This window comes from Micromys minutus (genome assembly GCF_963924665.1).
Source record: "Micromys minutus genome assembly, chromosome: 31".
Taxonomy (NCBI): domain Eukaryota; kingdom Metazoa; phylum Chordata; class Mammalia; order Rodentia; family Muridae; genus Micromys; species Micromys minutus.
In genome coordinates, this window is record NC_137966.1 from 26,262,716 (window position 1) to 26,276,368 (window position 13,653).

Below are 13,653 nucleotides of genomic sequence, written 5' to 3' on the forward strand. Positions count from 1 at the left end.
AGTATACCAGCCTTTCAAAATGGGAATCACAAATCTCTTCACCAAAGCTATCTTTATATTGGAGGTGTGGTTTAGTTGAAGTAGGCATGGCCTTGTTGGATAGGTATGGCTTTGTTAGAGCAAATGTATAATTGGGAGTGGGCTTTGAGATTTCAGAAGCTCAAGACAGGCCTAATGAATTACTGCCTGCAGATCCAGGGAATCATAGCTCTGTGCTATCTGGTGTATTTTCTCAAAACATCAAAACATCTAAAGCCCAGATCTGGGACTGTAGCTCAGTGATACAGCGTTTGCATGGCGCATGTTACACCCCAGGTGAAATTCTTAGCAAAGAAAAGGCTGCGGTGCAGTGGAGTGGCTGAGCAGTCCAGAGAACTCTGCTCTTGCAGAGAACCTAGCACTCATATGGTGATTTACAGCCACCTCTAACTCTAGCTGCAGAGGATCTGATATGCTTTTCTGGGCCTCCTTGAAAACCAGACATGCATATAGTATATACATACATGTAGGCAAAATTTATATGTATAAGATAAAAATATCTTTAAAACAAACAAACATCTGAAACCCAAAAAAGTCAGAATGTTGACTGATTCCTTTTCCATATTTGTCAGGGAATATGGCTAATGTCCCATGCATGTCTGCTGTTATTTCTAACTTCTATTAATATCTCTTACCTCATCTTCAAGAGATCATGCAGGGACATAGAGGAGAATAGAATGTGGTTCCTTGTCTAGCTCCCTGTAGTCTACCCTTCAGGGAGAAGCTACTGTGTTGCCTCAGGCACCTGAAAAAAATTTCAATGTCCACCCTAGTCAGCTTTTCCTTATGTTTCAGATCCTCTAACTTCATCAGGTGACCTTTGGAAGGGTGACCAAAGGATCTCCTTCCCTATTACATTACACATTCTAAAAGTTTGACCGATAAAAACTTCAGACTGTGCGGTGCTGAAATGTTACAGGCTGAAACCCAAAATATCTTAGGTTATCTTAGTCCCAAAATGGCCATTTGTTCCTCCCTCTATTTGGGCACATCTTTTTGTACAGTCAGATCCCTATTTTCTACAACCTAAGAAGTTCAAGGCCATTCGGGACTAATGGTAAGCTCAAAGGTAGTCTGAGCTAAGTTGTGAGACCCCATCATAAGCAAGCAAGCAAAAAATAAACACAAAAGAGATTGAGCTGGGCATGGTGACACACATTTTTAACCCCAGCACTTGAGAGGCAGAAGCAGGTGTGTATCTCTGTGAGTTTGAGGTCAGCAAGCTCCAGAGTCACCAGGTCAACTTAATGAGACCTATCAAAAAGAAAAAAGGAAAGAAAAGGAAGGAAGCAAAAAAGACTAAATGAGCTTAGCTAAGTAATGCACAAATACCGTTCTAGCACTGGACACCGAGACAGGAGGATCAAGAGTGTGAGGCCATCCTGGGCTGTGTAAACAGACAAAATAAAAACAAATAAATAAAAATGAAAAAATGAGCCTGGGAAGAAGGTTCTATGGCAGGTGTTTGGATTCCTGAATGTATGTGAAGGTAGGGACAGTAATGTGTATCTACAATTCTAGAGCCCTTAGAGCACGGTGGGAATCCTTAAAAACAGGGGCAGCTAGCTTGAGTAAGAAGAGACTCTTTTTGAAACAGAAGGAGAGGACAGGCACCAAGATTGTCTTTTGACTATACAAATGCACTATGGCCCACACATGAATGTACATACACATACCATATTTAATTTTTAAAAAAAATTCAGAATGGGGCAGGAGAAATGGCTCAGAGATTAAGAGTATTGCCTGCTTTTCCAGAAGTCCTGGGTTCGATTCCCAACACCTACATTGTGGCTCACAACTATTTGTATCTCTGTATTAGGGGACATGACACCCTCTTCTGGGCACCAGGCATGCATCTGGTATACAGATATACATGTAAGTAAATACTCAAACACATAATTTAAAAAAATAAGTCTTTTTAAAATTAAAATTAAGGTAGAGAATGATTGAGAAAGACATATGATATCAACCTCTGGCCTCCAGGTTCACAGTTACACATACATGCACACATACACACATATACGTACATATGTATACATATATGCTCACATGTATACCCATATGCAAATAGTATATATTTAAGAAATGGTACTTTTAGAGCTAGAGAGATGATGGTTCAGAGGCTAAAAGCACAGCTTCTCTTCCAGAAGACTCTGAGTCAACTACCAGCATGTACTTGTAGCTCACAGCTGTCTGTACTAGTTCTTGGCAATCTGACACCTTCTTCTGGGCTCTGAGGGCAACAGCCATGTATGTGTTTAATAGACATATATATAAACAAACACTCATATACATGAAAGAATAGTAAAAAAAATTTAAATAGTACTTTCTCATTGTGATGGTTTGCATATGCTTGGCCCAAGGAGTGGCACTATTAAAAGGTATGGCCTTGTTGGAGGAAGTGTGTCAGTGTGGGGGTGGGCTTGGAGATCTTCCTCTTAGCTTCCTGAGTATGCCCAGTCTGTGACTGGCTTCCTTTGGATGAAGATGTAGAACTCTTAGCTCTGCCTGCACCATGCCTGCCTAGATGCTGCCATGCTCCTACCTTGATAATACTAGACTGAACCCTTAAACCCGTAAGCCAGCCCCAGTTGTTGTCATTTATAAAACTTGCATTGGTTATGATGTCAGTTCACAGCAGTAAAACCCTAGGTAAGACACTCATTAAATGGTACTAATTATTTAAGTCTCCTTTCATAATTTTCATTATTATTGTTTATTATATGCACATATGCACATTCATGTATGAGGAAATCAGGAGGTCAGAGTGGAAACAGATCCCATGGAACTGGGCAATAAATGCCGTGGAACTGGAATTACAGGCAACTGTGAGCTACCTGATGTAGGTGCTCAGAATGGAACTCCCAGCCTATGCAATATGTACTCTTAACCACTGATCCTTACATCCAGGTCAGTTTGGTCTTTGACTCTTTGAGACACGGTTTCTCGGTGTAGCTGTCCTGGAACTCATCCTATGTAGACCAGATTGACCTCAAAGAATTTAGGTATCTGCTTACCTCTGCCTTCAAGTGGCATGCACCACTACTTGAAGATGATTGTCTACAAATTGATTACAAGCACGTTACATTGAATGCAAGGGTGAATTTTTTAGGTTTCAGAAAAAAAAACATTATTATATTATACTTCAGGACAGTGAAAATTCATAAGAATCTATGATTCTTGGTTTTGGAGATGAAGGCACAGTGGAAAAGAGTGGTCCAGTCAGAAAGGAGAGATTTTCCCAGGATCCCCTGCTGGCTTCAGAGCTCCTGCTCAGGTGAGACACTCATTTTAAGTTCTGTCCCCTCAGCCTGGTACCCCTCCCCCTTTCAGCTGACCCAAAGCCCCAAACCTCCAACTGTCTTAATAGCAGGGCTTTCCAGGCCAGAGGATCACCCCACCACTGACTGGCTCCTAGACTGAGGCCAAGTTAGGGTTATAAAAGTGTGGAATCTGCAGTGGAAAGTTAAGGGTTATTTGGAGAGTCGGTTGTGTTGATGGTGTTTTGTTGGGGCAAACACATGAAGGAGTGTTTTCCTGAAGTGGACACAGAGAAAGACTAAGGCAGACTGTTGAAGGTACGTTTCACTGAAGCAGACACAGGAGAGAGGATGCTCTGCTACTGCAAGCACATGAAAGGACACATGATGAAGGACTTTGCTAACAGCACACATAGATTGGTCTGCCTTCCATTTCATAGTTGAGCTCCATTTGTTGGGACTCTGCAGACTCACACTTCAGGGTTATTAATGCTGCCATTGTCAACACCTGCTGGATGACCAGCCCAAAGGAGAAGGGGGAGATGTTCAGCATGTTCAGCTGTGTGGCTTCACTGGCTCCGACTTTGTCTCCAGTTTTGTTCAGCTGCACACCACTCAGAATTTCAATGGTATCTCTGGAGATGTTAGTGGTGATGCCTAGAGCTTGGAAGAAAGAGGTCGTCTCAGGCCCCAGACCAGTGTTCTGAGCGGGCACAGTGACCTCACGTGGGGCGATGGCACCAGCTGGAGCAGCAGCAGGCACCTTGTTGGCCAGCAGCATGTCCCTAATCTCAGTGAGGTCCTCCTTGGTGAACAAGAAGCCCATGGTTCCCCGAGGCAGCAGTTTCTCTAGAGCTGGCTGTTTTCCAGATGTCCCCTGATGGTTTTGTGAATCATGGTGTTCTTACCCATCAACACTACAGCATTCCCTCGAAGTGACATGTGGATCTGCTGCATCTGCTTGGAGCCTACCACAATGAAGCATTTTGGGTAGTCATCCAAAAGTTGAATGATAAGGAAGAAGTTTGAGTTCCAGGTTGCCCTGTCCTTCCTGGGTATCACTGCAGAGATTAGGGATTGCCCAGCAGGGTTTAAAGAAGATTCATTCTAATGAGGATGCTTGGTGAGATCCTTTGTTTTTTTTTTTTACTCCAGGTTTTCACACAACACACTGTGTGGTTACAGGAATGCCCAGTCAGCAAGCTGCACTTGTTGAAAGCTCTTTTCAGATGCAGCCCTGTGAGCTCCCACAGCCCAAGCAACAGCAGAGGGCGCACTTCCTGCAAGAAGTGTTCTACACTTGTACTTGCTGGGGCAGGATCCTGTGGTGGCGGCACAGGAACAACTCAAGTCCAGCTGGTATCAGAAGGCAGGTTGTATGTAGACAGGATAGAAACAGACATGGCACCTCCTCCTTGTTTGTGTCTATTTATGTGTGTCAATTTGTGCGTGTGTGTGCATGCATGTGTGTGTGTGTGTGTGTGTGTGTGTGTGTAGAGGCCAGAGGATGGTTTGTTCTGTTTTTTTGAGATGGTCTTTCAGGGCCAGAAGCTTATCCAGTTGTCTAGGCTGGTTGGCTAGCAAGTTCCACAGTAGTGAGGTTACGAGTGTGTGCTAGCACAGTGGCCTTTTACATTAATGCTGGAACTCAGATCCTCACACTTGCACAGCAAACACTGTATCCACTGAGCTGTCCCCCAGGTGAGTGGCTTATTTTGATTTAGTTTTATCATTTCACTTGTGTATCTTTGTCAGTGTATGTCACATGTGAAGTCCTCTCTCAGAAGCCAGAGAGAATATCTGAACTCCTGAGCCATTTCTCAGCTTGTGTTTATTGTTTTGTAAAGGCTCATGTAGCTCTAGTTTGCAAACACTTCTTTAATCTTCGTGCTATCACCTCCAGACCACAGCTGTGTCTAAACTGTGGACCACAACCCCAGAACTGAGTGTGGGAGGATCAAAAAAAGAAGCAACAGCAAAAGGCTTTTAAACATGTAACAAACAAAAATTAACTCAAAATCAAGCAGGTAAGGAATCCAAGCAAGGCATCTCTAGAAGTGTCACTGTTGTTGAATCACACTTTGCTGTAACTTTTCATTCTGATCTCAAGACAAGTGCAGTGTGCACTGTGCATGCTCTTCACAAGCAGCATTCCAGGCTGCCTACAACCCCTTAGCTCAGATTGACACTACTGTGTGTTAAGAAGTATAGTGTTGGGTATTCAGGGGTGGTGGGAGAAGGAAGAAGTGGCAAATCACTTGCAAATGGCGCCCAAGCAGGACCCGAAGCCTAAATTCCAGGAGGGTGAGCGAGTGCTGTGCTTTCATGGGCCTCTTCTTTATGAAGCAAAGTGTGTAAAGGTTGCCATAAAGGACAAACAAGTGAAGTACTTTATCCACTACAGTGGTTGGAATAAAAATTGGGATGAATGGGTACCAGAAAGCAGAGTACTCAAATACGTGGACATCAATTTGCAGGAACAGCGAGAACTTCAAAAGGCCAATCAGGAACAATATGGAGAAGGCAAGATGGGAGGAGCTGTTCCAGGGAAGAAGACATCTGGTCCACAACAGAAAAATGTTGAAGTGAAACCAAAAAGAACAAGCAGAAAACACCTGGAAATGGAGATGGTAGCAGTACCAGTGAGACCCCTCAGCCTCCTAGGAAGAAGAGAGCCCAGGTAGATCCTACAGTTGAAAATGAAGAAACATGAACAGAGTTGAAGTTAAAGTGAAGATTTCTGAAGAGCTGAAACCATGGCTTGTGGATGACTGGGGCTTAACCACCAGACAAAAGCAGCTTTTTTATCTTCCTGCCAAGCAGAATGTGAATTCCATTTTAGAGGATTATGCAAATTATAAGAAGTCTCCAGGAAATACAGATAATAAGGAGTATGCTGTTAATGAGGTTGTGGCAGGGATAAAAGAGTACTTCAATGTAATGTTGGGCACTCAGCTACTCTACAAATTTGAGATACCACAGTATGCTGAAATTCTGGCTGATCACCCCGATGTACCCATGTCCCTGGTGTATGGAGCGCCACATTTACTGAGATTATTTGTGCGAATTGGAGCAATTTTGGCCTATAGATGAGAAAAGCATTGCTTTATTCCTCAAGTACCTGGTGAAGAATTCTGCAACTTTGTTCCGTGCCAGTGATTATGAAGTGGCTCCTACTGAGTACCATCTGAAAGCCGTGTGAGGGGTCTGCTCTCTCTCTCTTGTGCTTGGGTCTCTGTAAACCGTTTGGTTCTTAGTCCTTCTCTTGTACAAATGATATACTTTGAAGACTGTTAGTGTATAACAGAGTTGATGTCTGTTTTCTGTTTAAACAGAGAAAATAAAAGGAGTAACTTTTTTCATCTCAAAGTTTCTACCAGTGTATCAGTGATAGACAGCAGAAAGACATGTTGAAGAGTGTTTGCCTAGTTGACTAAGCTGCTTTTCAATGCTGATGGTTCTGTTCGACACTACGCACTTTTATATTACATGTTAATGCTCTATGACAAAATGCTCTGATTCCGAATGCCAAAATTCACTTCAGTGTATATAACTGAACACTCATCCATTTGTGCTCTTTTTTTTTTTTTTTAATGGTGCTTAAAGAGCCCATCCTTTGCAAGTCATCCATGTTGTTCCTTAGCATTTTATCTTTGCTCAATTGTTAAAGAATGGTGGCTTGTTTTCATGGTTTTTGTATTTGTGTTTAATGCACGTTTTAACATGATAGACACAAAACATCGTGTAGATACAGTTTTATGGAAAAGTCAGTCTTGTAGGAGTTGTTTTTCAGATCTTCAGTTTTTCAGATCTTCAATAAATTTTTTCTTTAAATTTCAAAAAAAAAAGTATAGTGTCTCTATTGTATGTAGTTTTCTGCTCTTATAGAAAGGTAATGGTTTAATTACTGTGAACAAACAAAGTAGGAAAATGACATTTCCTATGGTCATTCCTCAGCATGAAAGTACCAAATTACTATCTTTGTTACAGTGTCTATTATTTTTTCATTACACAGGGACTCACCGTTTTCCTTGGCTTTCTTGGATCTGTGTTGTGAAGACTGCTTTAGACTCAGAAATCTGTATGCTTCTGCCCTCCCAGTGCTGAGATTAAACATCACACATGGTTACAAGGTTTGTTTTTAAAGATTTATTTATTTATTATATATACAGCATTCTGGCTGCATGTGTGTCTGCACTCCAGAAGAGGGCACAAGATCTCATTACAGATGGTTGTGAGACACCATGGTTATAAGCTGGGAACTGAACTCAGGACCTTTGGAAGAGCAGTCAGTGCTCTTAACCGCTCTTAATCATCTCTCCAGCCCAGTTTGTGTGTTTTATTTATTTTGGCTCTGTGGGACAGGGTTTCTCTGTGTATCCCTGGCTGTCTTGGAACTGGATCTGTAGACCAGTCCTCAAAGTCAAGGATCTTCCTGCTTCTGATTCTTGAGTCATGGGATTAAAGGTGTGTGCAGCCTAGCTTGGCTGCTTACTTTTTAAAGCTGCTGTTGGGCCTGCAGGATGACTTAGCAGCTGTTCACTGTTAGTCCTGACAGCCATGTGACTCCAGGACTCACATGGGAGAAGTATAAGTTCTCCCATAGTTGAGCCCTACTCCCCCCTCTCAAACAAACAAAGGTGAAAAATGTGAAGATTCTCTATGTCCTACAGTATCAAATATTTAGCAAAGACATAATTCTTTATGTAAAAAAAATATGTAGCCATCTGATGAACATGCCAATTTGCTTTTATCTGATGGGTGGCAAAATTATATGACTGCCAAATAATTGCTTAAATAGCAGGGCATGGCTGCTGTGGTCATAATTCCAGCATCTGGAAGTGGAGGCAGGAGGGTCGGCTCATTCTCAGCCACACAGTGAGTTCAAGACTGTGCTACGATGAAACCATGTCAAATAAAACATTAACAAGAAAATACTTGTTTTAAAATACATTTATTTATGAGTATACATGTTTGACTTGTACACTTGTTTTATCTATCTACTTATGTCTCTATATATCTATATATCCATTTATGTCCCTATATACCTACAGACACATAAAAATTTCTCACACATAAAGGGGTCCTAAATGTAAATGGTTTGAGAGACTCCAGTAGAGAACAGTAGTTAATACTTCTCAATACAGCACCATCTAATGGCAATGGCACAGCCTCCTTATAGGAACCTGTTCTCTCATTTATAGAAGGGGAGATCACAGCTAAGGGAGAGTAAAGATCTCGACTCAGGTCAGAAACTCATATTTAAGCCTTCCTAATTCCAGAAATTACTATATCAAGGAGTATAGAGATTTGCCTCAAGCTAAACTGGGCTAATTCCAAAGGACCTGAGGAAGAATAACTCCAGCTTAACACCTGTATGGTCTGGTGCTGCACCTTTACCTTAGTCAGTGCATTATTGCAGCCAAAGGGGAGAGATTTACTTACTTTCACGCGGAGGTCAGACGTAATATGCACACGTCAGTTCTCTCTTGCCATCATGTGACGCCTGGGATTGGACTCAGGTTGTCAGGCTTGATGTCAAGTCTTTAAGTACTGAGCAGGTCTCCACCTGCTTCTCACATGCATAAGTTTGTAACTTAAATAAAATCCTGCATCTATTTTGAAGTATCAGGCCCAAAGGACACAGGAAAGAACTGAACAATGAATACCTATACTTATTCCATCCATATCCTAGAATTATGAAATTTGCCACATTACTTTCTCAAATTATCTTTATACTTTATTAACTTTTAATTCTTTGACAATTTTATACGTGTATTTCTTGCTTATGTCTACTTCCAACTTCCCAGACTCACCTTCAGGTCTTTTTATTTTCATTCATTCATTCGACACAGGGTCTCACAGTATAGCCCTGGTTGGCCTGGAATTCTCAAGTTAGGACAGGCTGACTTCCAACTCAAAGATCTGCTTGCTTCAGCCTATTGAGTGCTAGTATCAAAGCCCCCCATTATCGCATCTGACCCCTTTAAAAATATTTTAATAACCCTCTGAGTTCAATTAGTATTGCTCGTACGCTCAGGCTCAAGTAGGGACAACCTATCAACGACCACACCCTTACACCTTTCTAATGTTCTATTTATATTGTTGAAATTACTTAAGAGTAGTTTTGGGCTGGATGGCTCAGCAGCGAAGAACACTGACTGTTCTTCCGGAGGCCCGAGTTCAACTCCCAGCAATCATATGGTAATGGTCACTACCATCTGTAATGGGGACGCCCTCTTCCGGTGTGTCTGAAGACAGCGACAGTGTGCTCATATGCATAAAATAAATAAATAAATCTTTAAAGAAAAAAAAAAAGAGTAGTTTTCTCCAAGTGTGGTGGCGTGTTTTACCTACAGGACTAAGTTAATGTGGCCTGATCTACAGGCCTAAATCTATTTTTAAAAGCACCAAATGTTTTAAAATCCACTTTAGCGAGTGCGTAAACACACACACAAAGGCCAGCCCTCAACACATCTTTTTCTCCTTTCAGCCTACACTCTCCCTCCCAGCCTCAACAACACACGAAGAAAGAGTTGAGCGATGGGGTCTATCAGGTCCTTGGGCAAGTGTATCAACAGTCACCAGCAAAAATGGGAGTTCAAATCTAACACTAGATCTTAATCTAGCCACTTCTGAGGTGAAGCAAAACCAGGCCTGCCAGAAGCCAAGCTTCATTCTGGCTGTTGCGGGAGGTTACATGAAAAGAGGCTTTGCGGCTAGCTCTCCCCCCAAGATCTCACCTTCCCTCGAGAAAATGTTCGCCCCAGGTACCGCTATTTCATTGTCGTAAATTCTACTTCTCGTTACACCTAGGGATCTGAGACTGAGCAAAGCTGCACTGGAGAGCGAGCACTGCGCAGGCGCAGAAGGTTCAGCCAGTCGTGGTGCGCACGCGCAGCTCCCCTGACCAGCTCGGGTTTCCCGCCCCGCCCCTTGCGTTGCCATGGAGAGCGGCTAAAGCCCGCCCGTGGCAGTGTCTGGGCCTGGTGTCTTCTGGCAGCGTTTGCGTGGACCATGTTGAGCCGCACGGAACTTTCGCAAAAGAGTGCAGACTTGGCGGAGATGCGGCCGGGGCCCCTGGGTCGCTGCAGTCACTTTTTTTGGCTGGGCGTCGCCTTCGACGCGGTGGGTGTGGCAGTGCTGTTCACCGGCGTCTTCGCCAACTTGCTGTTCTATGACATGCTGCTCTACCTGGGTTCCATCATCATCTTCGTCAGTCTCCTGTGGTGGATCTCCTGGTACACCGGCAACATCGAGGCGTTCCCAGAAGACCTCTTGAGGGGGACTTCGCCCCGCGATGGCGGGGTGCACCGCGACAGCAGCCGTCGCTTCTCACTGACCCTGAGGAGCGTCTCCGACACCTTTCAGCGGATCCACCGGCGGCGGCGGCGGCGGCGACTCCACCCGCGGGTCCTCCAGAGGATTTGTAGCATCAGCACTACCGACTCGAGTCAGCTAGAAAGGAACCGCGACGCCAGAACCGGGGGTGGCAGAGCGTCGTTCGGTCTAGCGAAGCCTAAGTCTGTCAAGAACCACTTTGGCGCAGTCCAGGCCTCTAAGAGCCTGCCTCTGGTCCCTATCCATACCCCTCTCTCCATCTGTACTTCTAGGAGCCAACCTGCCTTTTCGGTGACTTCCCAGAGCTACCCTCTGACGTCTGACAGCAATTCTCGGATGTTTTTGTCCTCTGACACCCATGTGTCTCACTCTCAGCAGCGCTCTAAGATCAGTGTAGCCTCTCGGAGCTATCCTCTGGACCGAGCAGAAAGTCAGAGCCATCTCCTGGTGCCGGTGTCCTCTGAAAGTTTCTCTATGACCTCTCAGAGCGACCTCCAGTCCTCTGACAGCTATTTGGCTGTGTCTGTGGACCATCATGCTTTGGAGCACTCTAAGATCAGTGTGACCTCTCAGAGCTACCCTCTGAAACAGACTGAAAGTCAGAGCCACCTGGTAATCGCTGACACGTTATCTATGATACCCATGACCTCTCAGAGCCTCCTCCAGTTCTCTGCATCCTCTGAAAGTCAGGTGCCTGTGGACCCTCACTCTCAGGAGCGCTCTAAGATCAGTGTGACCTCTCAGAGCTACCCTCTGGAACAGGCTGAAAGTCAGAGCCACCTGGTAATCGCTGACACGTTATCTATGATACCCATGACCTCTCAGAGCCTCCTCCAGTTCTCTGCATCCTCTGAAAGTCAGGTGCCTGTGGACCTTCACTCTCAGGAGCGCTCTAAGATCAGTGTGACCTCTCAGAGCTACCCTCTGGAACGGGCTGAAAGTCAGAGCCACCTGGTAATCGCTGACACGTTATCTATGATACCCATGACCTCTCAGAGCCTCCTCCAGTTCTCTGCATCCTCTGAAAGTCAGGTGCCTGTGGACCTTCACTCTCAGGAGCGCTCTAAGATCAGTGTGACCTCTCAGAGCTACCCTCTGGAACAGGCTGAAAGTCAGAGCCACCTCCCAGTGCCTGTGCCTTCTGACAGTTTCTCTATGATACCCATGACCTCTCAGAGCAAAATCCAGGGATCTCTAGCCCAACAAATCCATCTCCAGAATATTCCTTTTGCTTCTCAAACTCCTGAAACTGATAAAGCTTCTAAGAGCCATACTTTGGCTAAGGGGGCACCAGTGGTATCACCTGGGTTTGCTCAGACTCAGCACCCGCAGGCCTCTTTAGCCCAGACTTCTCAAAGTCCTTCGTCATCTGTCCAGAAGGTTCCTAAGAACTAAAGTTCTGAAGCTTTGGTGACTGTCCCAGCACCCAGCATGAAACTAACTCAGGAGCAACCTGACCCTTCATCGCCTGTGTCTAAGGCCACACATTCAGACACTCAGTATTGTGACCTTTCTGGGAACACTTCAGCCTTGGGGACAGTGAGGAAAATTCACCCTTTATAATAGAAATCAGACACCAGCTATTTGAATGTCTACTAAGGCCTTTGCTAAGTAAGTGGCTTGGAGGAAAAGTTACCAACATTACCCTTTTTACTGTTAGTGCTCTGGTAGCTTTCTCAATTCCTGTACTGGGAACAAAGTGGCTTTGGACTTCAGGGATTAGCCATGATAGTTTTTGAAACCAGTTCTCTGAGTAGTTGAGACCTAAGGCTTTGACTTTTTATTGAATAATGAAATCTGTTCCTTTTGTTTAAGGTTAGAGGAGAGAGCCAGAGGAAGGTTATTCTTTTAGGAAGCTATAAGATCTGGACATGGGTGGAGGATTTGGATTCTGTAAGGGTTGTCTTGGAAGAAGACAGCTTCAATTTGCACATGGATATAAACCCAAATGACATTGAATCTTAGTGGGGAAGTTATTTCTTTTCAATATATTTGACTTTTGTCAATACCTTTTATTGGAGGCAGTGCCCTTCCAAATACCCCTTTAAGACCCCTTTAAAGCTTCAAGACTAAACCTGTCCCCAATTAGACATTAATATTCTTCATATTCACATACTTTTCAGTGAGTCACTTCTACCTAGTGCCAAGTGATATTAATTTCCTGTTTACAACAGTGATAGTTTCTGCTTAAATATATCATCTAAATAAAACACTTTGTACAATGTAAAGGCACACTTTGAATGCATAAGACAAGTTGGATTACTCTAAAGTGAAAATGTTGGACCTGAGCTACTTTACTTTCTCTCCTCTTTCTCTTCTCCTCTCTTCTCTTCTTTTTTTCTTTCTTGGTTTGTAATTTGTTGTTGCTGTTGTTTTGTTTTTGGTTTTGGTTTTTAAGACAAGGTTTTTGTATATAGCCTTGGATGGCCTGGAATTCACTATGTAGACCAGGTTGGCCTCAAATTCATATAGATCTGCCCTTTGCCTCCCAAATCCTGGGATTAAAGGTATATCCTTTCTATTAACAGAGATCTCTTGTAGACCAGGTTGGTCTCAGACCCTGATCCTTTTCCTTCTATTTCCAGAGCAGCAGGATTACAAGTATACACTGCCACCCAGCTGAGCTTCTATGTCAGTGCTGAAAGGGCAGCAGTGCTCTTAACTGGGCATCCCTCTCTCCAGCCCCCCCTTTTGCATTTAGCTCAATAATGGAAATAATTGAATATTAGACAGAAGTTATTATTTTCTTACAACTTTCTCCAATACTCCTTTAGGAAATGTATGTGTCTCTTCTTTAGAAATAAAAACACAGATATATTCTGTGAATCTTTTGTTATATTGAGGTAGGAGTCTCACTGTGTAGACCAAGTTGGCCTGGAACTCACAATGCAGACCAGACTGGACTTGAATTCACAAAGTTCTATAAATCTTTGCAGGAATTTTGGCTGCTTGAAATTTATGCTGCTTGAACAACTGAAATCTATAAATATATAATATTTAATTTATAAGTAAA

General features: G+C 43.5%; 1 protein-coding gene and 2 pseudogenes across 3 annotated transcripts; 2 read left to right on the plus strand and 1 right to left on the minus strand.

Annotated features, from left to right (window-relative positions):
• Positions 1-3,769: 3,769 nt before the first annotated feature.
• Positions 3,770-4,256, minus strand: LOC308440142 (large ribosomal subunit protein uL10-like; annotated as a pseudogene). Its single transcript has one exon. The product of its transcript is annotated as a large ribosomal subunit protein uL10-like (transcript).
• Positions 4,257-5,563: 1,307 nt separating this feature from the next.
• On the plus strand, positions 5,564-6,501 carry LOC308440201 (mortality factor 4-like protein 1; annotated as a pseudogene). Its single transcript has one exon. The product of its transcript is annotated as a mortality factor 4-like protein 1 (transcript).
• Positions 6,502-10,316: 3,815 nt separating this feature from the next.
• LOC308440460 (uncharacterized protein) lies at positions 10,317-12,035 on the plus strand (the record flags this gene model as incomplete). The annotated part of the gene is made up of 1 exon (XM_080942563.1): positions 10,317-12,035. One exon carries the CDS (start codon positions 10,317-10,319, stop codon positions 12,033-12,035), a length of 1,719 nt encoding a protein of 572 aa, XP_080798689.1.
• Between the last annotated feature and the right edge of the window lie 1,618 nt (positions 12,036-13,653).